The sequence below is a fragment of the Ursus americanus genome, chromosome 32 (assembly GCF_024610735.1).
Source record: "Ursus americanus isolate L20-20 chromosome 32, mUrsAme1.1.p, whole genome shotgun sequence".
NCBI classification, from domain to species: Eukaryota; Metazoa; Chordata; class Mammalia; order Carnivora; family Ursidae; genus Ursus; species Ursus americanus.
Genome location: NC_142158.1, coordinates 28,827,687 through 28,855,324, shown reverse-complemented (window position 1 = coordinate 28,855,324; position 27,638 = coordinate 28,827,687). Strand labels below are relative to the sequence as shown.

The 27,638-nt window shown below is 55.4% G+C and overlaps 4 protein-coding genes across 7 annotated transcripts; all 4 read left to right on the top strand.

Annotated features, from left to right (window-relative positions):
* Positions 1-478: 478 nt before the first annotated feature.
* DAXX (death domain associated protein) lies at positions 479-4,958 on the top strand. Of its 4 annotated transcripts, none has more exons than XM_087858137.1 (8): positions 479-629; positions 1,522-1,780; positions 1,935-2,766; positions 2,894-3,108; positions 3,264-3,486; positions 3,638-4,112; positions 4,270-4,492; positions 4,695-4,958. In XM_087858137.1, exons 2-8 carry the CDS (start codon positions 1,574-1,576, stop codon positions 4,752-4,754), a joined length of 2,235 nt encoding a protein of 744 aa, XP_087714263.1. In that variant the 5' UTR covers positions 479-629; positions 1,522-1,573; the 3' UTR covers positions 4,755-4,958. The 4 variants fall into 4 exon arrangements, with proteins under 4 accessions (XP_087714263.1, XP_087714264.1, XP_045651464.1 ...); XM_087858138.1 differs by having other exon boundaries at positions 482-629; positions 1,525-1,780; XM_045795508.2 differs by having other exon boundaries at positions 528-629; positions 1,591-1,780.
* Positions 4,959-5,363: 405 nt separating this feature from the next.
* Positions 5,364-8,996, top strand: ZBTB22 (zinc finger and BTB domain containing 22). The gene is made up of 2 exons (XM_045795512.2): positions 5,364-5,701; positions 6,395-8,996. The coding sequence occupies exon 2, from the start codon at positions 6,464-6,466 to the stop codon at positions 8,363-8,365; it is 1,902 nt and encodes a 633-aa protein (XP_045651468.2). The 5' UTR covers positions 5,364-5,701; positions 6,395-6,463; the 3' UTR covers positions 8,366-8,996.
* A 188-nt stretch (positions 8,997-9,184) lies between these two features.
* On the top strand, positions 9,185-19,197 carry TAPBP (TAP binding protein). The gene is made up of 8 exons (XM_045795513.2): positions 9,185-9,372; positions 9,490-9,660; positions 9,877-10,137; positions 16,241-16,639; positions 17,037-17,378; positions 17,483-17,572; positions 17,688-17,725; positions 18,079-19,197. The coding sequence occupies exons 1-8, from the start codon at positions 9,339-9,341 to the stop codon at positions 18,088-18,090; spliced, it is 1,347 nt and encodes a 448-aa protein (XP_045651469.2). The 5' UTR covers positions 9,185-9,338; the 3' UTR covers positions 18,091-19,197.
* Positions 19,198-19,903: 706 nt separating this feature from the next.
* Positions 19,904-27,348, top strand: RGL2 (ral guanine nucleotide dissociation stimulator like 2). The gene is made up of 18 exons (XM_045795509.2): positions 19,904-20,062; positions 20,275-20,474; positions 21,746-21,829; positions 22,084-22,262; positions 22,392-22,442; positions 22,532-22,829; positions 23,100-23,351; positions 23,435-23,538; positions 23,636-23,720; positions 23,801-23,869; positions 24,072-24,146; positions 24,709-24,741; positions 24,863-24,984; positions 25,081-25,176; positions 25,273-25,384; positions 25,493-25,783; positions 26,419-26,533; positions 26,663-27,348. Exons 2-18 carry the CDS (start codon positions 20,316-20,318, stop codon positions 26,872-26,874), a joined length of 2,337 nt encoding a protein of 778 aa, XP_045651465.1. The 5' UTR covers positions 19,904-20,062; positions 20,275-20,315; the 3' UTR covers positions 26,875-27,348.
* Positions 27,349-27,638: the final 290 nt, after the last annotated feature.

Genomic DNA, 27,638 nt, shown 5'->3' with positions numbered 1-27,638 from the left:
CGATTAAGCCATGGAAAGGGTACCTGGCAGGTAGGAAAGCAGCGCCGGAAGGCTGGTCAATGGCCCAGCGGAAGGAATAGGGTTTTTTTTTCTCTCTTAAGAGACTCTCGTTCTTCCCTGCACCCCTGCGCAGTCTTGAAAGGCCCAATTCCTTAGCTTCCTGTTCCGTTCCCCCTCCCCTACTTGGAAAGGTGGCTCAATCCTTCCCGCACGCGACGCACCGGCCGTTGGGCCGGATGCCGGAAGTTTCTGATTGGCGGAGTCGCACAAGCACCGGGTGAAAAGAGCTCGGTCGGCGGCGCGCCGGAGCTCTGGCCTAGCCAACACCGTACGGCAAGATGGCGTCCCCCGGCTACTTTGGGACGCCCTGCGGGGACAAGCCCGCCCTCTACTGGTCTCTCAGGAAAGGGGGTCACAAACCGTGTGGGTGGCTCTGAAGGTGGGGGCGGGCCTACCTCCACTTCCGGCCGCCGTACGACAATATGGCCGCATCTGGGTGGCTGTAGGCGGAAACTCGGCGACTTCCGGTCCAGAGAAGGGCCTGCGGTGGGAGGGGGAAGGAAGGCGGAGGGAACCATGCGAGGTTCTGAGATCAGCAGCGAGGGTCGCCTCGAGAGACCGTTTCTGAGGTGGGGGCCGGACCGTGCGGGGAGCGAAGGCGGGGGCGGGAATGTCGAGGGAGAGGTACTGGGGAGTCCAGGACGCTGAGTCTGAGGGGCAAGCTGTGGTACCTTCCTTCCGATCCCTGAAGGGGAGTGGGGCGGCCGGCGGGCTGAACTGGGGGAGGGGGACTTGGCGGGAAGCTCATTCAGGGGAAGGGTCGGACGCGGGGTTGGGGTCTGAGAGGAATCGGGGGAGTTCAGTGCTGGGCTTCCAGTCGGTTACAGGTCACAGAGAGAGAATGGGGGAAATCGGGTGGGGTGAGAGGGAGGGGACTTGAGGTGAGATCTCTCCAACCTAACGCCCGGGTTTGAGGAGACCCGTCAGAGGGTGGAGTGTGAAGATAATTCAAGGAGGAGAAAGGGGAATTGATTGTTGGGAGGAAACCTCCTTCGCCTCAGAGTCTAGGAGTTGGGGGTGATTCTTCAGGATGGGGTGAGGGTGTGGGTTTGACGTGTTTGAGAGCGGAAGGGGGAGGCTCGCGAGGTGGTGCCGACGGGGGTGTGGTATCTGTGAGGGAATGTCGAGGAAATCCTGAGTGGAAGGAGGGAGGTGGTCCGGGGCTTGGAAGAATCAGCTTGGCACGTATGAGAGATAGTGAGGAACCGAAACCGACTGGACACAGACTGGATATCGACAGGAGGGGTGGAGCTGGGGGTGGGGAACTTAGGGTTTTCAGGTGGTTTGGGGCTCCCGTAGTAAAAGGCCAGAAAAGAGTCCTAATGGTTGCTGAAGACAGGCAGTGAGGCCACTGTTGGGCAGGGCTGGGTGTTACTGAAGCCCAAGAAGATTGGAAAATGTGTGAGATGAAGGGATGGGCTATGCTGGAGGGGCTCTCTCTGAGGCCCCATCCCCTTCCAGCAGGAATTCTGAAATCCCCAACACTTCCTCCCTCCGGGGGATTTGATCCCCCATGGCCACCGTTAACAGCATCATCGTGCTGGATGATGATGACGAAGATGAAGCAGCTGCTCAGCCAGGGCCCTCCCACCCACCCCCCAATCCGGCCTCACCCCGGGCAGAAGCCCCTGGCTCCTCCCAGCCCCATGGGGCTGGAGGAAGCAGTAGTTCTGGCGGCAAGAAATGCTACAAGTTGGAGAATGAGAAGCTGTTTGAAGAGGTGAGCTTTAGGGGAGAAGATTCTTGTGCCTCAGGGAGGGGGATGGCAGACTGGCTCTCCTGTCCTTTCTTCCCCACTAATCCCGCCTCGCCTTCTTTCTCTCAACCCCTCCCCTTGTCTCTTTCCCCCTCCCTTCTTCCTCTGAACCCTCTAGTTCCTTGAACTGTGTAAGACGCAGACAGCAGACCACCCTGAGGTGGTCCCATTCCTCTATAACCGGCAGCAGCGTGCCCACTCTCTGTTTTTGGCCTCAGCGGAGTTCTGCAACATCCTCTCTCGGGTCCTATCTCGGGCCCAGAGTCGGCCAGCTAAGCTGTATGTCTACATTAATGAGCTCTGCACTGTTCTCAAGGCCCATTCAGCCAAGAAGAAGCTGAACCTGGCCCCTGCTGCCACCACCCCTAGTGAACCCTCCGGGAATAACCCTCCCACAGACCCCTCCTCGGACCCCACAAATGCCGAGACCACTGCCTCTGAGGCCCCAAGGACCCGTGGTTCCCGGCGGCAGATCCAGCGCTTGGAGCAGCTGCTAGCACTCTATGTGGCAGAGATCCGGCGGCTGCAGGAAAAGGAGTTGGATCTCTCAGAATTGGACGACCCAGACTCCACATACTTGCAGGAAGCAAGGTTGAAGCGTAAGCTGATCCGCCTCTTTGGGCGGCTGTGTGAGCTCAAAGACTGTTCTTCCCTGACGGGTCGTGTCATAGAGCAACGCATCCCCTACCGTGGCACCCGCTACCCAGAGGTTAACAGGCGCATTGAGCGGCTCATCAACAAACCGGGGCCAGATACCTTCCCTGACTATGGAGATGTGCTGCGGGCTGTGGAGAAGGCAGCTGCTCGGCACAGCCTTGGCCTCCCCCGACAGCAGCTCCAGCTCATGGCTCAGGATGCCTTCCGAGATGTGGGCATCAGGTTACAGGAGCGACGCCACCTTGATCTCATCTACAACTTTGGCTGTCACCTCACAGATGACTATAGGCCAGGTAGGGATTAGTGAGATGCCTGTGGGTAACCCTTATATGTCAGATGTTTGGTGGAGGGGGCATCTCTCTAGTCCCGTCTTCTAGGGTTTGGGCTGAGTGCTCTGACTTTATATATCTTCCCATGTAGGCATTGACCCTGCACTGTCAGATCCTGCCTTAGCTCGGCGCCTGCGAGAAAACCGGAGCTTGGCTATGAGCCGGCTGGATGAGGTCATCTCCAAATATGCAATGATGCAAGACAAGAGTGAGGAGGGCGAGAGACAGAAGAGAAGAGCTCGGCTTCCCCAAGCTACCTCTTCCCACACTGCAGAACCCCCCAAAGCCTCTTTGGATTCTGGTGAGGTATGGAGGGATACACCCTTCAGACAGACCTTGTCCTTCCCCTGCACTGGCCAGCAGGGATTTCAGGGTCACTGAGGGGGAAGAGTGCAGAAGGAACACCAGCACCAGACCCCCTGGGGCAGGGGATTGCTCAGAGAAACTCCTTTGTCCCCCAGGGCCCTAGTGGAATGGCATCCCAGGAGTGCCCTACCACCTCCAAGCCCGAGACAGATGATGAAGAAGATGAGGAAAGTGATGAGGAAGAGGAAGAAGAAGAAGAGGAAGAAGAAGAGGAGGAAGAAGAAGAAGAGGAGGCCACAGATTCTGAAGAAGAGGAGGATCTCGAACAGATGCAGGAAGGTCAGGGGGACGATGAAGAGGAGGAAGAGGAGGAAGCAGGTATGTCAAGAACAATCCCCTCGTGTCAGTTCCCTCTACTCTGTTGGATGTGAACCACCTGTTTGAGATCCTTCCCTTTCTCCTCTTACTCTCAACAGTATTCTTTCCCCGAGTTCTCATGCTACCTCTCCCCTCTTTTCTTCTTTTCCAGGTCAGGATGGAGAGAAGAGCCCTCTGTCCCCACCACGGATCTCCACTGAAAAGAATCTGGAACCTAGCAAGGGGATTGGCAGGTCTGTTGGGGAGCAGCAAAACAAAGGACTCATAGTGTCACCGTCTTCACTGTCAGAAGAGCCCTTGGCCCCCTCCAGCATAGATGCTGAAAACAACGGAGAACACCTTGAGGAGCTACCCCTGGAGGAAGAGAGCCCTATGTCTCAGCTCTTTGAGCTAGAGATCGAAGCCTTGCCCCTGGATACCACTCCTTCCCCTGAGGAGAGGGACATTTCCTCTTCCAGAAAGCAATCAGAGGATCCCCTCACCACTGTCTTGGAGAATGGAGCAGCCATGGTCACCTCCACTTCCTTCAATGGAGGTGTCTCTCCTCACACCTGGGGAGATTCCTGTCCCCCCTGCAAGAAGTCTCGGAAGGAGAAGCAAACTGGAGCAGGACCATTAGGAAATAGGTAACAAGAACAAGGAGGAGGAGGTGGGAGGCCAAGGAGAGAATTCAGGGGGCTTTCTGTGAGGAATATTGAGGAACTGGGTCTTCTGGGAGAGACTGGATGCTACCCCTCCAGCCTCAGACTCTCCATACCCCCCTATTTGTGTTTCTGTCCTTAGCTATGTGGAAAGGCAAAGGGCAGTGCATGAGAAGAATGGGAAGAAGATACCTACCCTGTCCAGCCCACCTTCTCCCCTGACTTGCATGGCCCCAGTTGCTGATTCCTCGACAAGGGTGGACTCCCCTAGCCATGGCCTGGTGACCAGCTCCCTCTGTAGCCCATCTCCAGCCCGGTTGTCCCAAACCCCCCATTCACAACCCTCTCGGCCTGGTACTTACAAGGTAAGAGGGGGAGGCAGTTTTTCCCTAACTTAATTCTCTTTCATTGTTTAATTTCAGGCATTCCATCTGAATATTACACGTACCACATCCTCTCATTTTTCCTCACCCCCATTTTTAATCTCTGATAAGTCCTTCCCTCTGCTTTTCCTCCCCCTATATTCCAGACGTCTCTTTCTGACTCTTGTCTCTCACTCCCCTGCAGATGAGTGTGGCCACACAGTGCGATCCAGAGGAGATCATCGTGCTCTCAGACTCTGATTAGCTGCCTCTCCTCCCACCCCCAGCCTCCAAATGTTTTGGGATAGTATTTGGAGGATGGTGGGAAGCTGATGACTGAGGAAGGGATTGACTGAGCTAATCCCCTTTTGGTGGTGTTTCTTTTAAAAAAAAACACACAAAAAAACCAACAAAAACTTAAGTTTTACACAGAAACATTAATAAACAATAAAGTTCTTTTCTTATTGTGCCCTTGTCTTTTCCTTGGCCTTCTGTGCTCACCGCTCTGCACCAGCTGTTCTCTGGTTCAGGGTTACCCTGACCCCTGGCCACCCCTTAGAGCTGTCTTTTGTAGCCTGTCCTTAGATTGCGTCTCGGAGTTCCCTCGCCCTCAGACGTTCCGTTTGCCCTCTGCCAGGCACTAAAAAAAAAAACGTGCTTCTGCGTCCGGAACGCGCTTTACTTTCTCACTTTGAGCGGTATGAGTAAAAAGGCCAATCAGGGGCCGACTCAAGGTTATTTGGCCAATCCGTGCCCGGAGGAAGGGGGCGGGGTTTCAGGGGGACTGTCAGAAGCTAGGAGAGCAGGGCGAGTAGATCCCGCAAACCTGCTAATGGCCACAGTTCAGGGGCGGAGCCTAAGCTGCGTCGGCCAAGACCTTTGGCCAATGGGAAGGGCAGGCTTACAGAATTAAAGGGGAATGAGTGCTTCGGCCGAACCACCAAGTCCTGAGTTCCTCAGCGGCGGAAGAGGCCTGGTACCTTTAAGGTGGAATGAGACAGCTGTTCTTTAAAGGAGAAGTGGCCGAGTCGGCCGAGTATTGCCCAGCGGCACGGGCGGGGGTGCCCGCCTGTGCCTTTAAAGCCGGAGGGGCGGGAGGCGGAGCGGAGGCGGAGGGCGGAGGGAGTCGGCGCAAGATGGCGGCGGGAGGGGCCCAGGCTGCGGCTCTGGCCGCCGAGTGAGGGGCGGGGGGGCCCGGGGGCGCGCGGCCCGGTAAGCGGGGACGCGCGGGGTTGGGGGGCGCCTTCCGGGTGGGCGAGGAGGTCGAAGTAGCGCTTGGGGCGGAGCAGAGGGGGGCGGGGTCCGGTGTGGGCGGGGGTAGACAAGGGGCGGGGCCGAGAGGGCCAAGGGGGTGGGTCTTGAAGAGGCGGGGCCGAAAGGGCGAAGGGGCGTGTCTTTAAGGGGCGGGGCTAGAGGTAAGCCGGGGGCCAAAGGGGGCCTTGGCTCGGGAAAGAGCTGGGGGGGCATAGCCTAAAAAACACATGGATCGGGGGATGGTTCTCAGTACAGGCACAGACTTGCCCCCCTCCCAATAAAAGGGTGCAAAATACCAATAAGGTAAATGTTGGAAAGTCAGGCTCTCAGCCAAATGGGAAATTACGAGGAGACGCACCCCACTCCCTGAGAGCACCTTATTTCTCTGATCTCCAAGGAAAGAGCACTGGATTTGGAGTCAGGACTTCTCCGTTTGCTGGCACTGTCACTTACTGGCTATGTGATCTTGGATAATCTCATAATCTTTCTGAGTCTCAGTTTGCTGTTTTTCAAAGAGGATTGAGAGGGATACCTACCTTACAGTGTTGTGGGGAATTACTCAGATAAAGGGTGTGAACATGTTTTTAAAGTGTAAAGCGAAGGGCTGTGTCATTATGAGATGTTATCATTCTTCTCTCTTTTTCTTCCCAGAGACCCCCCCGGCCGCCCTCCTCCTTCCCTTGTTCCTGTGGCTGGGGGGGTACCCCCTCCCTCCACGCCATGGAGCCATCTCCTCTCTCTCCCAGTGGGGCAGCACTCCCCCTGCCTCTATCACTGGCCCCACCCCCAGTGCCCCTGCCTGCAGCTGCAGTGGTACACGTGTCCTTCCCTGAGGTGACCAGTGCCCTCCTGGAGTCCCTCAATCAGCAGCGGCTACAGGGCCAGCTCTGCGATGTGTCCATCCGAGTGCAGGGCCGGGAGTTCAGGGCTCATCGTGCTGTCCTGGCTGCCTCCTCCCCTTACTTCCACGACCAGGTTTTACTCAAGGGCATGACCTCCATCTCGCTGCCCAGCGTCATGGACCCAGGCGCCTTCGAGACTGTCCTGGCTTCGGCTTACACTGGCCGCCTCAGCATGGCTGCTGCTGACATTGTCAACTTCCTCACAGTGGGGTCGGTGCTCCAAATGTGGCACATTGTGGATAAGTGCACGGAACTCCTCCGCGAAGGCCGGGCTTCCGCCACCACCACCATCACCACTGCTGCAGCCACCTCTGCCACTGTCCCTGGTGCTGGGGTCCCATCAGGGAGCGGAGCCACTGTGGCCCCTGCCACCATGGGCTCTGTGCGCTCCCATGCCTCCAGCCGGGCCAGTGAGAATCAGTCCCCCAGCAGCAGCAACTACTTCAGCCCCCGAGAGTCCACTGATTTCTCATCTTCCTCCCAAGAGGCCTTTGCAGCTTCGGCAGTGGGCAGCGGCGAGCGGCGAGGAGGCGGCCCTGTATTCCCAGCCCCTGTGGTTGGCAGTGGGGGGGCTACTTCTGGGAAGCTGCTGCTAGAGGCAGATGAGCTATGCGACGATGGCGGGGATGGGAGGGGTGCTGTGGTTCCTGGGGCTGGGCTCCGGCGGCCCACCTACGCACCGCCCAGCATCATGCCGCAGAAGCACTGGGTATACGTGAAGCGGGGTGGAAACAGCCCAGCACCAGCACCCCTCGTTCCTCAAGACCCAGATCTGGAAGAGGATGAGGAGGAGGAAGACCTGGTGTTGACCTGTGAGGATGATGAAGATGAAGAGCTGGGGGGTGGCTCCAGGGTTCCCGAGGCTGGGGGACCTGAGGCTACTCTTAGCATAAGTGATGTCCGGACCCTGACTGAGCCTCCGGACAAGGGAGAGGAGCAGGTCAATTTCTGTGAGTCTTCCAATGACTTTGGCTCCTATGAGGGTGGGGGTGCTGGGGCAGGGCTTGACGATTCAGGGGGGCCAACCCCTTCCTCCTATGCCCCCTCCCATCCTCCGAGGCCCCTGCTTCCCCTGGACATGCAGGGCAACCAGATCCTAGTCTTCCCATCGTCTTCATCTTCCTCCTCCTCCTCACAGGCTCCAGGCCAGCCACCAGGGAACCAAGCTGAACACGGGGCGGTGACCCTGGGGGGCACCTCGGCAGGGGCCCTGGGCATGCCGGGTGGTGCGGGGGGGACCCCTGGAGGGACAGGCGGTGGGGATGGGAATAAGATCTTTTTGTGCCACTGTGGGAAGGCCTTCTCCCACAAGAGCATGCGCGATCGGCATGTGAATATGCACCTCAACCTGCGGCCCTTTGACTGCCCCGTGTGCAACAAAAAGTTTAAGATGAAGCACCACCTGACCGAGCACATGAAGACACACACAGGTCTCAAACCCTATGAGTGTGGCGTCTGCGCCAAGAAGTTCATGTGGCGAGACAGCTTCATGCGCCACCGGGGACACTGTGAGCGCCGGCACCGCCTGGGCGGGGGCGGGCCAGGACCCGGGGGGCCTGCGGGGCCAGCCTTGCCACCCAAGAGAGAGTCCCCTGGAGTGGGCGGGGGCAGCGGCGACGAGGCGAGTGGGGCCACGCCCCAGTCCAGTCGAAGGGTCTGGTCCCCACCCAGCGTCCACAAGGTGGAGATGGGCTTTGGTGGAGGTGGAGGAACAAACTGAAGGGGCAGGCTCCTGGAGGTAGCTTTCCGGATGGAGGAAATAGGGAGCACGAGCCAAGGGGCACTGTGGCCCTCTGGTGATCTCCCACCACACTTAATGTCTTCCTTATCTCTATGGACTTGTATATATTTTGGAGGGGGAACCATGGTGCACCATCGGCCACCCCATTCCATTCCTCAGCGTCTCTCCCACGAAGTATCCCCGGAACTAAGTCCTTCCTTCCCCTCAGATGGGTACACTGAAGCCCCAGCTCCAGACTAGGGCACATATGGTGGGGGGAGGGAGAGGGGGGGCCATGGAGCATCCTGGAGTCACAGGGTCAAGGGTCAGGTGGTTGTAGTCTGTACCTGAAGTCTGTGTTTGTGTTGTTGTGGGGACCAGGCCTTTGAGCCCCACCCTTGTCCTAGAACCCACCCCACCTCCCTAAGGACATGCCCTATATTTCCACCCTCATCCCTCCTATCCTTCCTTGGGGGCCCCCCAGCTGGATTCTCATTGAGGAGGGAGTGAAGACAAAGAGGGAGTAAGTCGTAAGAATACAAGGTTTTTATTTTAAATCTTATTTTTTTTAAATGGTGATTAAAATATTTATTGGTCATTTCACTCGGCTTACCAACAGCCCCTCTGTGTTTGCTGGGGCCCGGGCGCAGGTGCGGGAAGGCGGAGTAACCCAACTCTGCGAAGTAGAGTCTGGGGGGAGGGGGCGGAGGGAGGAGGAGCTAGGGTTGGGGAGGGCCCCGGGACTGGGCGCTGCTGTGTCGTCCAAGAGGGCGGGGCGGGGCCCAGGTCCCCGGACCAGAACTGGACATACTGTTTCGGGATCCCTGCCTGGCCAGTGCGGAAAGCACCTGCCGCCCACGTGCCGTCACCCAACCACAGAGGGGACTTCCTCCGCCTCTCCTGCCGGCCTCTGAAGGAAAGTGAAAGTGAAAGGGAGAAGTGGAGGCTTCGGGGCTGAGCAGATCGCTGCACCATGGAGCCCCTCTCTCTGCTCGCGGTGGCTTTGGGTGAGCGAACCCCGAGACTCTTTGCCCAAGAACAAGGGGGAGGCGGAGAGTGGTGAGCCCATCACGCGCCGGATGCTGGGGGCGGGTCGCCCCCTCACTCGCGCCCCTCTCCCCCAGCCTTGGTGACCGCCGTCTCGGCGGGACCCGGGGTGATAGAATGCTGGATGGTGGAGGATGCGGGCGGGGGCCGCCTGACCAAGAAACCCGCCGCACTGCTGCTGCGCCAGGGCCCGGGGACGCCACCTCCCCGACCGGACCTCGAACCCGAGCTCTACCTCAAAGTGCATGGTGAGTCGTCCCGGACTCACCCTCAACTCTGCCACTTCCACCGAAACCCCCTCCTCTTTAGGTCGGGCCTCAGTTTGCTCCTGTAAAACGAGTCTAGATTACCTCTGAATCTCTCACTACTGGGTAGTTTGTGCGTTCGGGATTCCCTGGACGCTGTCCTCCCCGCCCCTTTCCTGGCGGCGACTGCAGCTGCAGCTCCCTTCTCCCGGCTCGCAGACCCCGCGGGAGCGCTCCAGGCTGCCTTCCGGCGGTACCCCTCGGACGCCCCCGCGCCACGCTGCGAGCTGAGCCGCTACGTCCCGCTCCCTGCCGCGGCGAAGTGGGCCAGGGGACTGACCCCGGAGCAGAGCTGCCCGCGGTCCCTGGACGGGACTTGGCTCATGGTCAGCATATCTAGCCCGATCGTCAGCCTCTCCAGCCTCCTGAGACTGCAGTCCGAGCCTCAGCCCGAGCCTGCTCTCATCACCTTGGCAACAGGTACGGGGGAGGGGAAGTGGAGAGGAATGGGTAGATAAGGGTCTACATCAGCCTGTGACTCTCGCTGTGAACTCGTTTGCCCAATCGGCGCTTAGTTTCCTTATTTGTAAAGCGAGGCGGTTTGGCTAGGATTGTTTAATCGATCTCAACAGCTTCTTCTAGCTCCTGCCCAGTTTCAAACAAATAAACAATCACAATCCTCGGTTTAGAGGCGGGGCTTTGGAGAAAGTCTGACTTTCCTGACACCGGACCTAGAGAAACCTGTAAGGGGATGGGGTTGGGAGGGGCTCAGAAACAGGAACTTTTTTTCCTCCTCTCCTCCCAGATCTGTGTCTTGCTTAGGTAGACACTGCCATCTTTAAGGTGTTCCCTGTTTCAGAAACCAGCGTCCCAGCGCCACCCGTGCCCACATCCGGAGCTGTGGCACTTAGCAAGGCAAAGATTCTTGCACTCTAGCGCGCTGACCGTTCTTGCCAAACCCCTTCCCTATGGCGTGTGAGGATGCGCTGATTCTGTGGTCACCACATGGTGGGCTGGACTGGGCCAACGAGACAGGGCAGGAGGCCTGGTGGTTCTCACTGCTTGCGTGGTGCAACGCGGTTTGACGGGCAGGGATCTGGCACTTTGCTGAGCTGAGGCTTGAGGAGGGAGTGGGCGGGTAAAGCAAGAATGGGGTACCTAGGAGCTCACCCTTCTCTCAGCAGAGGTTGGGTAGGATAGGAGTAGAGTCATTAGCTTCCCTCAGTCTTATGAGGTGTTTTTTTTTTTTTAAGTTGATTTCAAGTTTACGTATGTATATATGTATGTAAGTATCTCTATATCGAACATGCCGTTGGAGCTCAAGACCCCAAGATCAAGAGCCACATGCTTTTCCAACTGAGCCACAGAGGTGCCCCTCTTGTGTGATTTTTTGTAAACAACACAGCACAACAGGCAGGCCAACCCCTCCCTTCTCCCTTGCCTAGGACCACCTTCCTGCCACCCCCGTCCCTGAGAGTGAATCACCCACAGGACCAGGGAAAGGGACTCAGTCAGTACCCACCGGTCACCTCTGTCTACGCTGCCATTCTTATTTCCCTGGCCCCACGCCAGGCAGGGGCAGAGGCAAACTGCTCCCTGTGGGGCTAGTAGCTCTCTCCAGTAGGGAAGAGTGTTTCCCAGGGCTGTTGGCTTCACTGAGGTAGGGGGTGAGAGATGCTTTTCTCTCTGAGTCTGTTTTTCCAACTATAAGCTGTGGACGCTATTTTCCGTCTGCCTTTCTGTTGTTGTGACTCTCAGGGGAGACACTTTGTTAATTTATTCACTGGCTCAATATTAGCACCAAGGAGGAATTAGGACCCAGTTGGTTCTCAGTCCAGGCTGCAAATAAGAGTCCTCTTGGAAGTTTCTAAAATATACTGAATCGTCCCACTCCAGGCAAATTAAATCAGAGTCTCTGAGGTGGCCCTGGGCACTTTGAAGGGTCAGGAAGGTGATCAGATGTAGATTCTGCTCTCAAGAAGGTTTTCGGCAGATTTGTCATGACTAATTGTAAAGTAGAGTGGAAGACAATTTGGGCCATGAACGAAGTGTAGATAGGAGCCATGGAGTGTCCAGCTGGGAAAATTTTCTGCTTCTCATAGACCGCCGAGGGTAAAAACTAGTTGCTGTGCTCAGTCTAACTTTTCAAGAATTTCTGCTTGATTGGGGATTGAAGAAAATGAAAGTTGTTGTTTTAATGTAAAATTTAAAATGAGTCCTTCTGGGGGCACAGATCATTGGTAATTTTGCTAATATACATTTATATGGTATTTCTTAGCAAATGCTTAAAATGTTTGTTGACAAATACACTGTCCTAACATACTTCGTGTATATGGTTTTTTAATTCTCATCATTCTTTTAAAACATTGTTTTGGAAATTTTCAAAGACACATAAAATAGAGAGAATGGTAGAATGAACCCCATAGACCCATCCCCCACTTGTGTAAGTAAGGTTTTACTACATTGTTTTGTCGACCCTCCTCCCACCTATTTTCTTTTTTTGAAGCATTTTAAAGTATATGCCAGGCATCCTATGATTTTACTCTTAAGTATTTCAGTAAGCATCTCTATTAAATAAGGACTTAAAAAAAAACCACTGTCATAACAAACCAAACAATAATTCTTTAATATCATCTAATTCCTAGCCTGTATTAAAATTTTCCCAATTTCTCAGTGATGTTATTTTACAGTAGATTTGCTTGAATCAGGATCGAAAACAGGTCTCTATAAATTACACTTGGTTCTTGCGTCTGCTTGGGTTACCATAACAAAATATCATAGACTGGGCGTCCTATATTTATTTTCCCACAGCTCTGGAGGCTAGAAGTCCCAGATCAAGTCTAAGATCAAGGTGCTAGCAGGGTGGGTGTCTGGTGAGAGAGCCCCTCCCTTGTGGTTGCACATGGCCACTTCTGGCTGTGTCCTCACTTGGAGGAAAGAGGGAGCTCTTGTGTTTCTTCCTCTTCTTAAAAGGACACGTATCAGGACAGCATATCAGGTTAGAGCCCTATGTTAATGATCTCATTTGGCCATGATCACCTCTTCACAGCCCCTATCTCCAAATACAGTTTACCCTTGAACAACTGTATGTGGGGGTGGGGGTGAGGGGGAGGCAGTTACAGGCACTGACCCTGCCCCCAGCAGTAGAAAATCTGCATACATTTACTCCCCTAAAACTTAACCACTTGTAGCCTACTGTTGACTGGAAACCTTACTGATAATGTAAACAGTTGATTAACACATATTTTATATGTTGTATGTATTACATACTGTATTCTTATAATAAAGTAAGCTAGAAAAAAGAAAGTATTATTAAGAAAATCAATCATAAGGAGGAGAAAATACATTTGTAGTACTGTACTGTAAAAAAAAAACCCGGGGTACCTCGGTGGCTCAGTCGTTAGGCATCTGCCTTCTGCTCAGGTCATGATCCCAGGGTCCTGGGACCCAGTCCCGCCTTGGGCTCCCTGCTCAGTGAGCCTGCTTCTCCCTCTCCCTCTACTGTTCCCCCTGCTTGTGCTCTCTCGCTCTCTTCTGTTAAATAAATAAATAAAATCTTAAAAATAAAATTAAAAATAAAATTAAAAATTTTAAAAATCCTGCATGCAAGCGGACCCTTACTGTTCAAAACCTATGTTGTTCAAGGATCAACAGTATTGTCATGTTGTGGGTTAAGGCTTTAACAAGTGAACTTGGGGTGGCACCACAGACCTTGAATCCATAACAGTTTTGTCTCTTAAGTCTCCATTATTCTATAATTGCCCCGCACCCCAAAATGTTATTGGTTTGTCACTTGTTCTGTAGAACTTCCCACATTCTGTATTTGGCCGAGTGTTTCCTCATTGTGTCATTTTCCTCCTTGTTCCTTTTTCCTCCATACCTCCTATGAATTTGATAGATCTAGAAACTTGATTAGATTTGGGTTTAAATTTTTTCAGGAATGCTTTATAATAGTTGTTACCGTTCACTTTATTTTTTAAAAAAGATTTTATTTATTTATTAGAGAGTGCACAAGCAGGGGGAGCTGGCAGAGGGAGAGGGAGAAGCAGGCTCCCTACTGAGCAGGGAACCCAACATGGGGCTCAATCTCAGGACTCCAGGATCATGACCCGAGCTGAAGGCAGACGCTTAACCAACTGAGCCACCCAGGCGCCCCTACCATTCACTCTATTAACAGAAAAGCAAAAACCTATGCAATGCAAGCTGTAAAAACAGGTACAAATTTCCTTAGTGCTCTGGCCCTGTAGTATTTATAATTGTATTTCTCAGAGTCCAGTTTGTGGGATGCAGGTCTAAAATCGCTCCATTAACCGATTCGCAAGAGCACTGTCACGTTAAGGGTTAAACTAAAGCCTGCAGATCTTATTCATCCTGTGGACTGTTCTTAACAATTCAAAAGTATGTTTCTGAATGTTGATAAACAAAGTGAATTGTCTGCCTTTTTACTTTACTGAACAAAAAGTGTCCCATGAGGTTGAGAGAAGTTTAACCTTGTGGGGCTCAGAAAATAGGATTAAAAATTACATAACCACAGGAGAAGAAAGATTACTTTATGTGGAGGACTGACATTTCTGGGAAGAAGGAGCAGTAGAACTGACCTTGAGGGACATGGAGTATTTAGGGGAGGGACCCGAAGGAACCTTATGATCATAGTAAAGAAAGGCCCAATGATTAGAGTTTCTCCTAGCCATGAGAAAGGGATTCTTTGGAGCTGGTTCTTAGGGTGCAAGAGAAGTCTGGAAGGGTGGGTTGGGGGCTAGATTATCAAGTACCCTGAGATCTGTGCTTTATAGGTGGCAGTGAATCTGAAGTGTGTGTGTGTGTGTGTATGAGTGTGCACACGCATGCCGTTTTCCCAGAAGCCTGCTATTTTACTTGATTCTTACAAAGGTAGGCAAGGATCAGATCACTGGACAAATGAGAAAAATAAAGATTGAACGATTTTCCTGAGATACCCAGCAAGTCCGTGAGGAAGATGATGGCAGTAATAAAAATAGCAACACCTAATATTTATTGAGAATTTTCTGTAGCCAGGTCCTGGCATTTTACTGGCATAATCTCATGTATTCCTCTCAACAACCATAGGAATGAGGTACTGATATCTCCGTGTCACAGATGAAGAAATCTGAGACAGAGCACTTGGGGAACTTGTCCAAGAGCCACCAGCTTGTAAGAAAGCCAGGCTAGGAATTGAGCCTGGCTCATTTAGCTACCGCCTGTGCCTTAGTCACCGGCTTCATGGGTAGCTGGTTTTTGAAACAGGCATGTGACCCGATCGGACTTGTAGCCACCCCGCGTGGCTCCAGTGTGGACAATGAATTGAAAAAGAGGGAGACTGAGGATAGGAAGAGCCGAGAGGAGGCTCTAATTGTCCTAGTGTATGGTGGTGAGAACTTGAGCTGGAGACAGAGGTGGGATATCTTTGGAAGACTGAATTAGGGCCTGGTGGGAACAGCACATGGTATGTTATATTTGCCAGTTTGCTCATCTGTCTCCCTTACTAGACTGTAAGAACCTTGAGGGCAGGGACTGTCTGTCTTATTCACTGCTCTGTCCTCTACCTTGAACATCATAGGTGCTCAGTAAATATTAGTTGAGTGAGAGAATTAGAGGATGGAGTCTTGGTGACTGTGTTTGCCTTTAGTGTCCAGGGGCTGGTGGTGATCATTCATCAAGGCAGGGGGAATGGGCATTGGAGCGGGGTGAGGGAATGCTGCAGAGATGCTGTTAAGTTGGGGCATGTTAAGTTGGTCTGGCGACGGTTAGATGTAACCACCGCAAACGCTTTGGTGGACTTACTGTATTCTGGGCACTGTTCAAAGCACCTTTCATATATAGGTGTCTTTGTTATCCAGAATCTGGAACTGAATAAATCTGGGTTGCAGGAAGCACTAAATGACCTAACCCTCATTACAACCCCATCAGATAGGTACTATTATCATCATTATTATCTCATTATTTAGGAGATTAGGCTGAGCAACGGCGAAGTGAAACAGCCAGTCCACAGGGCCATATAAATAGCGGCAGATTGGGGATTAACCAGGGCAGCCAGGCTCCGGGCACTTACCTAGTGTACCCTGCCTCAGTAGAGCATAGAGGTCTGTGTTCAGGTCTAGGCTAGAGCCAGAACCTTCCGGAGTCAGTAAGTGCTCTGTACAGCACCAGAGGAATTGCAGCCCTGAGGCATCACAGTCTCCTGGTGAGAACCAAGAAAGGCCTGGGCCTTTAAGGGTGGTGCCTGGAGACCAGACTGGTTCAGCCTGTGTCAGAAGTACACTCAGAGCCCACTGTCCCCAGAACTTGAGTGGGCTGTGTGCCCAGACCAGCCTTCAATGGCTGTGCCCACTCACTGCCCCTATTCTAGACCCGTCTGTTCACTTTCAGCCACTCTGGGTCCCACGTGGGCCCAGAACAAAGGGGATTTGCAGGGAGGACTAGAAGATGATGAGTATCAGAAAAGGAGGTGTCCTCTGAGGGGTGGGTGAATTCCAGTTGGGTCCTCCCTATAACTCTATTTCTTTTTTTTTTTCTCTTTCTGTCCCTCATGCCCCATTCCACTCTCTGCTCTCTTCATCTTCCCCAGCTGTGCTAACTGTCCTCACCCACACCCCCACCCCTCGGATACAACTGGGACAAGATGCTGTGCTGGACTTGAACTTTGCCTACATGCCCCCCACCTCTGAGGCCACTACATCTCTGGCCCGAGGTCCCCCTCCCTTCGGGCTGGAGTGGCGACGCCAGCACCTGGGAAAGGGGCACCTACTCCTGGCTGCAACTCCAGGGCTGGGTGAGCAGATGCCAGCTGCCCAGGAGGGGACAGTGGCGTTTGCCACTTGGGATGATGATGAGCCTTGGGGTCCATGGACTGGAAATGGGACCCTCTGGCTGCCTGCAGTACAGCCCTTCCAGGAGGGCGCCTATCTGGCCACCGTACACCTGCCGTACCTGCAAGGGCAGGTCACCCTGGAGCTTGCTGTACAGAGTGAGTTGGGGCACAGGGGTCCCCACGGGTAAACAGTGGGCACTGGGATTATGGTGACACCATGATGGCAGAGGGTTGGGGGAGAAGATGGTGCTGGGTGAGTGGCGGGAGGTAGACTGGGGTCTCTGGGAGTCAGAGGGGCAATGGGTGAGGTCCCTGGGAATCTGAGTGACTGAGATAAGGTTCCCGAATCGGAGGAATAGGGGATCCCTGAGAATAAGGGTTTTAGCATGGGGTTTTCTGTGAAGCACCACTGGGGAGACAGCAGGTTCCCATCCCGGAAAAAAAAAACCAAATCTACCTCAGTTTGGGGGAAGCCATAGGCAAACTGAGGGTCTCTGAGGGAGGACAAATGTGGACTGATTTCTCCCATGCTCCTTTCCTATTTTCTCCCCAGAGCCCCCCAAAGTATCCCTGATGCCGGCACCTCTTGTATGGGCTGCCCCCGGGGAGGCACCCCCCGAGTTGCTCTGCCACATATCCCACTTCTATCCCTCCGAGGGCCTGGAGGTGGAGTGGGAGCTCCGGGGTGGCCCAGAGGGCAGCTTTCAGAAGGCCGAGGGGCAGAGGTGGCTCTCTGCCCTGCGCCACCATTCAGACGGCTCTGTCAGCCTCTCTGCGCACCTGCAGCCCATCCCGGTCACAGCCAAACACCATGGAGCGCGCTATGCTTGTCGTGTCCACCACCCCACTCTGCCTGCCTTGGGGTGCAGCGCTGAGGTCACCCTGGAGGTGGCAGGTAGGAGTTAGGAGGAGGATGGAGCAGCCAGGGGTGGGGTGGGGGTCGGGGTTGGTGCCTGGGAGGATACTACAGAGTTCACTCTCCCCCCTTCCACCTGCCAGGTCTCTCTGGGCCCTCCCTAGAGGACGGCGTGGGCCTCTTCCTGTCCGCCTTTCTCCTCCTCGGGCTCATCAAAGCGCTGGGCTGGGCAGGTGAGTATGCCCCTCACTGCCACAGTGACAGTCCCTGCCTACTCCCAGAAGCCTGACACCTATCCCTCCGCCCCACCACTCCGTCATACCATCCCTTCTCATTCTCTCTCCACAGCTGCCTACAAGTCCACTTGGAAGGAGTCAAAGGAGAAGGTAACAGCCCTCCTTCTTTTTTCTTTCCATTCTCATTTGAGCCCCTCCCTGTAACTCCTCACCCAAAGTCCAGCCTGGATTTGGAATTCATACAGACCTGGGTTAACTCCCGCCACCTTGAATATTCTACTTAACACTTCAGTTTCCTTGAGTGTAAGGATGAAAAAAAAATTACTTAGACAAAAGCAGTCCACCCAGTGTCTGCCAGGCAGAAAACGGACAGAAACTGTTAGCCCCATTCCTCTGCCACCCTCTGTGCCCACGAGGGTTCATTTATCTCTGGACTGATCATGAGCATTCACCTTGCTTTCTAGAACCCGGAATTCCTCACCTCCTTTTTATTTCTCTTCTAGAAGGCACAGTGAGGGCACTCGTCACCATCCTGGGGAAGCCGCCATCATCTCTGGCCTGAGCTACAGCAGTGGCGCCCCCAAATAGTACAACATCATCTGCTCATGCTCCCTCCCGTCTCTCTCCACAGAGCAGCTGGAATGCTTTTTCAAAGGACACAAACCTATAGCATTACTTTTCTTAAAGCTCTAAGGCAGTGGTTCTCAAAATTTTTTAATCTCAGGATCGCTTAAAAATTGTCAAGAACTCTAAAGAGCATTTGGTTATGTGGGTGATATTTATGCTACTAGAACTTAGTTATGCTACTTAGTAAGTTCTAGTAGCATGAATTGCTTAGTAAGCAAGCCCACATTCCATTAGCTGTGAGGACAATTATGTCAATAGACAGCTTCTGGAAAGCTCCAGTGTACATTTTCTTAGAGTGAAAAAGGCAAATAACATCTTAGTGTTGTTGTGAATAGCCTTAACTTCGCACACCCACTGAGCTAGTCTCCAGGACCTCCAGGACAAGGGCCACACTCGGAGTACCAGTGCTCTAGAAGCCAGATCCATTTCTTGTCCTGGCCTATGCATCTCCTGCGCTAGAGCCACTACCTGCCTCTTCAGCCCCACCTGGTGCCCTCCACCCTTTCTCTGTTCGTCACACCGATGGCTATTTCTTTTTTTCCAACGGCTCCCACCTTCCCCGGTCTGTTCCCTTTGTCTGGTCCACCCTCGCCGTTCTTGGGCTCCAGACCAGGTCAGCCTCGTTATTCCCTCAGACCGCCGCGTGTCCCTCTTGTGCGGTTCACCACAGTGGTATTTAAGTGATTGTGCGAGTCGTTGTTAGATGCCTGTCTCCCCGCCCACACTGCTGGTTCCTGGAAGGCAAGAACGTGCCTGTCTGTCCACTGCTGTGTCCCCGCTCCTGCACAGGGCTGGGCGCCCACTGGAGGGCTCTCAGCACAAGAAATTAGTCCTTTTTTCCTCCGAAGTATTCAAAAGCGGGTGTTCGACCAAAGAACTACTGGAGGAAGGAAGCGGCAGCTGGCCTGGGGACCTCCGAGGGGTGGAACGGTCGGCTAGACCGACGCGGGAAGCGAATCTAATCGTGTGGGAATAAAGTGTTCTAGTGCTTCCAACACGGTGTCTCATTCTACCCCACGGGTCCCCTTTGCAAGCAAGCCCAAAGACTTACAGCCACCTCTGGTCCCTTCCAGTTACCCCCGATCTCTCAAACGCCTTGGCGACACCCAACCCTCCGGAGAGTCGGGGTAGAGCGCCACTAACGGCGGGCAGGACGCCCTCTAGCAGCGGGCTTTGGTGGGGGGGTGGTGAGCAGAAGGGATCGCACAGACAAGCGCCGAGCGCCGGAAACCCGGGACCGCCGAATCTAGAACCGGAAGTGGCGGCTTCCTGCTCCGCCCCCTTACGAGAGGGCGGGAACCCCGCGCTCCTCGGAAAACGCGGAGTGGATTTCGGTCCGCTACACGCGTGGGTGTGGGTGGGGAGCGTAACCCCGCGGGGTGGAGTAACCGATGCGTCTCAGCCTAAAACGCTTCCCACGGGATTTTTAGCCTCGGTGTTGTGGGGTGGAGGGGAATGTCAAATTCGGCTCCTGTCCTCCCTGGGGAGTTGGAGACTGGAATCTTTATTCCAATTAAGTGCGGGGCGACGTGGGCTCCAGGATCCCCGTGTAGGGGGCCCCGAGGACAGCGGAGCTGGGAACCCTGGCTTCTGGGTCCCGGCCGCTGGGCGTCCAGCGCTGCCCTAGTCCGAGGCCCCGGCTCCTGTCCTCACTTCCTTCCCTTTTTGGCTCCTGCTGTCGGAGCGGGCGGACGTGGGGGGGAGCGGAAAGGGCGGGAGGGCCCGGGAGCCTGGCGGGGGGGGTAACGGGGGGGTGCGGAAAAGCCAAGGAGGGGACTCGGTCCAGGGACTCGGTTGGGGACCGGAGACCGACGGGAACAGCGGCCCGGGACCCGCACTGCTCCCACCATTCCCGAGCAGGTCAGAGCCAGAGCACCCTGTGACCCTGCCCGTTCCGATACTCGTGAGCCCCCATCCCCAAAATGCACCAGAGACCCCTATATTCCACTCCTGTGTTGCTCCCGCCCCCAGGACTCCCATACGGTCACCTAGGCACCCACCCGCGTCCCTCCCCTCCCTGATCCCCCGCGCCCACCTGACTCTCCACCTGCCCCCCCTCCGTTTCTCCCCAGGCGCCCCCATGGCCCGACCCCGCTGATTCCTTCACTCGGCCATGCTCCCGCGGCCCCTGCGGCTGCTTTGGGACACGAGTCCCCCCGGGGGAGTCGTGCTGAGCAGCTTCCGGAGCCGAGACCCCGAAGAGGGTGGGGGCCCAGGTGGCCAGGGCGTGGGCGGGGGGCAGGAGGAAGAGGAGGAGGAGGAAGAAGACGAGGTGAGACCTGAGTGGTGGGAAGTCGGGGAGGTATACATTTCGGAGACTCTCCACCTTTCTCTCGTGTCTCTGTGTCCCTTCATCTCTTCCTCCCAGCCTCGGTTGTTTCCGCGCCTCTTGCTGGGTGTCTGCCTGTCTCCCCGCTGCGGGGAGTCCCGGAGTTTCCGTGGTTCCCCATGGCAGTGTGACTCAGGACCTGCCCGCAGGAACCTTCCCTGTTCCTGCCAGAGCGTCTGGCTCTGTGTCCTGCGAGTCTCTGCTCTCCCTGCTTCGGCCTGATTGTGCCTGCCTCTCTGGGCACCGTGTCTGGGTCCCTGTCGCCCTCCTTGTTTTTGTTTGGCGGGGAGGGGTTTGTTTCCACAGTAACCGGCTTCTCTGACTCTGGGATTGGGGAGGGAACCCTTCGATTTCGTGACCCCTCCCCCTCTCCCGCTGGGCAACGAGTGGAGGCGGGAAGCCCGGGTTCTTGGACTTTGGAGGGAAGATCCAGGCCGAGTGGGGGGATCACCTGCTTTCCTCCGGGACTAATGGTGGTAGCCAGGAGCAGGATTTGGGGGCTCAGGAGGGGCCAGAAATTGGATTCGGGGCCCTGAGGCCGTGGACTCCTGGGTCCAGAGACTGGGTGAGGGCAGGGTGACTGGCAGGGCTGGTTTTTCGGGATCGGTTGGGGGAGGGGCTGGGGCCACGTGACTCTCTGAGTCTGCTGGTGCCCTCCCCCCCCATCATCCCAACTTCCCCTTCTCCTTCCTGTACTGGGATTGGAGCCGCCACCTTGAGGGGGGTCTCCCAGCACTGAGGGACCAGGGAAAGGGGGCTAAGGGGAAGGACTAACTCTTGGGGCTTGGTCAGTTCCTGCGGGGGAGGGCGGAGCTTGCGGCTGTGCCCGTGACTGAGGTTCCAGCTTCTCAAGGTCTCTGCCTCTGGCTTTCTGCCTCTCTCGCTTCCCCCTCCTATCCTTTGCACCTTGCTTCTCAGCTCTGGGGGGAAAGGGCTACAGCGGTCTCCAGGCCCAGGGTTCCTGCGTTCCACCTGCCCCCCCACTGCCACCCCCTCGACTCCACCGGGCCCTCAGGCGGCTTGGGGGGGGCTGTCTGGGCCCCAGTGGGGGAGACCTGGGGTCACCAGCCCCCCCCATCCCTCGCACTCGCTGGTACTGTCCCCCGCCACCACAGGTGAGGGGTACAGAGGGAGAAGTAGGGCCTGGGGGTGAGGGCTGGGGGCAGTGGGGGGTGGTGTGGGACTCTCTGACCTCCCCTTCCTTGCTCCTCCAGGCCCCCGTGTCTGTCTGGGATGAGGAGGAGGATGGTGCCACCTTCACTGTCACAAGCCGCCAGTATCGGCCTCTTGATCCCTTGGTGAGATCCTAACTTTGGCTTCTCATCTCTGACCCATCACCTCCCAGTACCTCGTCCCCTGGCCAACTTTTTGGCCAGAATGCTAAGTCAGTGGTCTGGAGACCAGAACTCTGCTGTGTGACTTAGGTCAAGTCTGACTGTCTCTGAATCTTAATATAACAAGCCTGGACCATCTCGTAGATCTGGGATTTTCCCTTGAGATCTAGGGGCTGAGTTGAAAAAAGGGTCAGTGACTTTCCTTCTGTCTCCCCCAGGCCCCAGCACCTCCCCCGCGTTCCTCCAGAAGGCTCCGAGCTGGCACTCTGGAGGCCCTGGTCAGACACCTGCTGGATGCCCGGACATCAGGGGCTGACGTGACCTTCACATCAGCTTTCCTGGCCACCCACCGGGCCTTCACCTCCACGCCTGCCCTGCTAGGGCTTGTGGCTGACAGGTCAGGCTCATAAGGGACCAAGGGTTATGGAGGTGTCTGGACTTTCTAAAGCCAGAAAATCCCACCAAAAAAGTCAAAGCCACTGGGGGTTTGGAAAAAACAGGCAGATAGAATCTTTCTCCTTCCCAGGCTGGAAGCCCTTGAATCTCATCCTACTGATGAACTAGAGAGGACAATAGGGTGAGTGACCCCTGGCTGTTAACCTCACAGTTCCCTCTGGCTGGGCTGCAGCTTGATATCTGACCCCTGGCTGATTCCCCTTCTCCCAGGGTAGCCATCTCTGTACTGTCAACCTGGCTGGCCTCTCACCCTGAGGATTTTGGCTCTGAGGTCAAGGGTCAGCTTGACCGGCTTGAGAGCTTCTTGCTTCGGACCGGGTATGCAGCAGGGGAGGGTGTTGGGGGGGGCAGCGCTGACCTCATCCGCAACCTCCGGTCCCGGGTGGACCCCCAGGCCCCCGACCTTCCTAAGCCCCTGGCCCTCCCCGGCGATCCCCCTGCTGACCCCACGGATGTCCTGGTGTTCCTCGCTGACCACTTGGCCGAACAGCTGACCCTGCTAGATGCGGTGAGACCCTGACCTCTGACCCCGTGCCCCCTGCCCCCTTACTAACCTCTCCCTGACTCCAGATCCTTTCCTTGCTTCCAACCCTTCCTGATCCAGCTCCCAGCCTCCTTTGTCCACTCAGTTTTTACCTTTCCCCTATTCCCGTTGATTGTTACCCTTCAAATCCCATGCCCCTTTGGTTCCTTGGCCACCTGAGATCCTCACACCCCTGATATTGGAAGGCTGACCTCATTTGACTATGAACCTTAACCTCTGCCCTCTGCCCTGCAGGAGCTGTTTCTCAGTCTGGTCCCCTCTCAGTGCCTGGGGAGCCTGTGGGGTCACAGAGACCGGCCAGGACATTCCCACCTCTGCCCATCTGTCCGAGCTACTGTCACACAGTTCAACAAGGTGGCAGGGGCGGTGGTCAGCTCTGTCCTGGGGGCTACCTCAACTGGAGAGGGGCCCGGGGAGGTGACTGTTCGGCCACTCCGTCCTCCCCAGAGGGCCCGGCTCCTGGAGAAGTGGATCCGCGTGGCAGAGGTAAGAGAGAGGCTTGGCCCTGTTGGGGACCCTGGTGTGGAGAGAGGTTCCAAAGCTCAGGCCTATCTCTGTGACCCCCACAGGAGTGTCGTCTGCTCCGAAACTTCTCTTCAGTTTATGCTGTTGTGTCGGCCCTGCAATCCAGCCCCATCCACAGGCTTCGAGCAGCCTGGGGGGAAGCAGCCAGGTGGGGAGGATGGGGCACTGGATGGGAGCTGAGGGCTGGGAAGAGGCGTGGGGGCGAGCCTGGCCCGTCCTCAAGGCTGCTGCCCTCCACCCCCCAGGGACAGCCTCAGAGTCTTCTCCAGCCTCTGCCACATTTTCTCCGAGGAGGATAATTATTCCCAGAGCCGGGAGCTCCTCTTGAAGGTGAGGCCCTGTTCGCTGGTCTTCCCAGTCATCTCCGCTCCCCATCCCACACTCAAATCTGCTTGTTCTGTCACTACCAGGAGGTGAAGCTGCAGCCCTCTCTGGAGCCAAATTCCAAGAAGGCCCCGAGGTCTGGCTCCCGGGGTGGGGTGAGTTACTAGCTGGGGGGTGGTTGTGAAGGAGTAAGGAGTGTGTTGAGGGGGAAGGTGGTCTGAGGGCTGGAAAGGGGAGGCATAGTGGGGAGTGGAGGATGGAATTAAATTTGTCTACCAAGGCAATGGGTTAGGAAAGTGCAGAGGGTTGGAGAGCGCTCAGACCGGGCGGGCTTCTGACCCTGACCTCTGACCTCAGGGTGTGGTCCCATACCTTGGCACCTTCTTGAAGGACCTCGTCATGCTGGATGCGGCCTCCAAGGATGAGCTGGAGGTCAGTGTGTGTGCGTGTTCGTGTGCGCATTGTGACGAGGGGACAAGCGGGCCTCAGGGTCAGACAGACCTTCCAGAAGGATGCTGCAGGGTGTTGGCACTGAACTCCAGGGCTCGAGCCAGATTGCCGGCTTTCTGGTTCTGTTACTTGGCAAGTTGCTTAACTTCTTTGTGCCTCAGTGATCTGTAAACGAGAAAGCAGCAACAGTGTCTATGGCAGCCCGTTCTCATGAGGCTTAGACGAATCTGTTTAGCAGGCGCTTAGAGCATGCCTGAATGTAAGCACGTGGAGCATTTGTTAAAGGGACAGATACTGGGATCCTGGCAAGTTCCGCATTCTCTCTGAGCCCTAATTTTCCCAGCTGTGACACGGACACCTTCTACCTGTGGTATTCCATTTCAAGGGTGAGCTAGAGTGTTTAGGGCAGGACGGGGGTGGGGGGCAAGGGGAGGGACAGAGGGCTCAGAGGCCTGGTGGGTGAAGTGTGTCTCAGTTGGACGTGGATGGGCGTGTTCTCTCTGTGGCAGGGTTGGGCTTCACCGCATCCCCATTATTCTTGCAGAACGGATACATCAATTTTGACAAGCGGAGGAAGGTGAGGGGAGTGCCTGGGCCGGATGCCAGACATCCCTAGCCATGTCCCAGGATGGGGAGACAGAGCGGAAAGTCGGGGGTCCCTGAGTTTTGGCTCCTGCAGTCTGTGGGCTCCTCTCTAGGAGTTTGCTGTCCTTTCTGAGCTGCGGCGGCTCCAGAACGAATGTCGTGGCTATGACCTCCGACCTGATCCTGATATCCAGCGGTGGCTACAGGGGCTCCGGCCACTGACAGAGGCCCAGAGGTGACTGGCTGGGTGATGTGGGGACTCCGGGGCTGGGGCTAAGTGTGGGGATTGGTGTGTCACGTCTTGACTTCTGCCCTTTGGCCCTCTTCACAGCCACCGAGTGTCCTGTGAGGTGGAACCACCTGGTACCAGTGACCCTCCTGCCCCACGGGTGCTTCGGCCAACGCTGGTCATCTCGCAGTGGACAGAGTGAGGGAGTCAGCAGTTGGGGGGGAGTGTCTTGGGGAGGCTACTTGGGAGAGGAGCCCTTCTTCCTCTGACCCTGCCAATCTCTTGCCACTCCAGGGTTCTGGGCTCTGTTGGGGGACCCACCCCCCTGGTCTCCTGGGACCGGCCCAGCGTGGGGGGAGATGAGGTGCCTGGAACCCCAGCTCCTTTGCTGACCCGGCTGGCCCAGGTGAGCTCTGTTCCTGACCTCTGACCTCAACACTGGGCCTGCCTTTGCGAACGTTTCTTCCTTGACCTCTCTGCCTTCATGCCAGTCCCCTGTGTTGTTTGTCCCTAGCACATGAAGTGGCCATCTGTCTCATCTCTGGACTCTGCCCTGGAAAGCACTCCATCCCTGCACAGTCCAGCTGACCCCAGCCACCTCTCTCCCCCAGCCTCCTCTCCTAGGCCTTCTCGAGGTCACCGCCGCTCTGCCTCCTGTGGTTCCCCACTCAGTGGGGGTGCAGAGGGGGCCTCCAAGGGGACTGGATACGGAGGTGGGGGGTCTGGGCCAGGGGCCTCTGATTGCCGAATCATCCGAGTCCAGATGGAACTGGGGGAAGATGGCAGTGTCTACAAGAGCATCTTGGTGAGGAAGCTGTGGGCTGGGGCAGGGGTGAAGGGTGATGCCTTGTGGGACTACAGATGTTGTCTTAGCTTTGAATAGCCAACTGGGAGGATAGTTCTAGTTTCAATTCTAACCTTTGGTTATGGCAGCTGTTTTATTTAAAAAAAATTTTTTTATTTCATTTGTGAGAGAGAGGGCGCAAGTGCGTGTGCGCGAGTGGGGGATGGGAAGGGGCCGAGGGAGAGGGAGGGGATCTTAAGCAGGCTCCACACCCAGCACCACAGAGCCCGACGCAGAATTGATCTCATGACCGAGATCATGACCTGAGCCGAAACCAAGAGTTGGATGCTCAACCGAGCCACCCAGGCGTCCCTCAGCTGTTTTATTTTAAAGGCTACTTGACATCGGCTGCTGCACCTAGAACTTTGGTGGCCATGTTCGGTTGTCAGAACCAACAGCAGTTTCTTCATAGGGAAGCAGCTCTATTTCACTGGACGCCGGGGAGTCCAGGGAGCCGCCATATAGGGTTTCCCTGTTCATTCTAAAGTTTGACATGAGTAACCAACTGTTTGGTTCGGATCAGTGGTTAGAGCTGAAAGGATGGAAAGCAGAGATGATGGCCAACTTATTGCTCTTTTGGTCTCCTGTCCTACCAGGTGACAAGCCAGGACAAGGCTCCAAGTGTCATCAGTCGTGTGCTTAAGAAAAACAATCGCGATTCCGCGGTGGCTTCGGAGTATGAGCTCGTGCAGCTGCTACCAGGGGAGCGAGGTCAGAGGCCATGAGGGAAGGCAGACTCGAGAGGAGAGTGCTGCCCACCCATGGGAATGCTTCCACGTCCGGGTGGTTGTGGGGGGGATGGCCGTGTCTGTTCTTGACGTTCCCTCTCTGAATACGCAGAGCTGACCATCCCACCCTCGGCTAACGTCTTCTATGCTATGGATGGAGCTTCACACGATTTCCTCCTACGGCAGCGGCGAAGGCCCTCTGCTGCTACACTGGGTCTCACCAGCAGCCCTTCTGCCTCAGGAACTCCCCCAAGTGAGGGAGGAGGGGGTTCCTTTCCCAGGATCAAGGCCACAGGGAGGAAGATTGCCCGGGCACTGTTCTGAGGAGGAAGCCCTGCCAGCTCAACAGAACTCCTGGTGGCCATACCAGATGTGGGTAGCCATCCTGAACGGTGGCAGTCTTTTTGCACTGAGAAGAAATCCAGAAAGGTGGCCCAACACCCTGGGGCAGTGAAGGACCACTGGTTTACAAGACAGCCGAGACAGCCAGCTTTGTGGGAACTCGTAATCTTGATAACCAAGTCGGCTACCTGTGTATAGCTCCCTACTTTCCATGAATGCAGCACACAGCTAGTGCTGGAAAAAGGGATCAGTTCCTGATTCCTGGCCACATCATAGCATGCCAAGGCCCAAGGAAAGGCCTACAAGGAGGGGGAGAGGAAAAGCCTAGAGGCTCTGAGCCCTGGGGGGAGGGGATGGCAAGAAGTAGGTTCTAGTAGGAGTTCCTTTTCCTACTTCAGGGGTTCCTGTCACTGTGACAACACTAAGATAATAAACCAAAACACTACCTAAATTTTACTCCCCTGTTCGGTCCTTGCAGTGTGTATGGTCTAGCTGCTGGGAGTGGGGGTGGGGAGATGGCTGAAGATAGACGTTAAGGAACAAGAAGGGGCCCATTGTTTTCTATCACCATTACTGAAAGCGAGGTGTTGGTGAAAAGTTTTCCTCACAGTAGTCCTCACAATAGGACCCTCTCCACCCGGGTCCCTTTATTTGCTCCTAGGTTTTTCTCTTCAGTTGTCACAGACCCACATCAAGTACTAGTCACCCAGTTAAAGTGATCAGTCTGAAGAACAACCCCTGGTTGG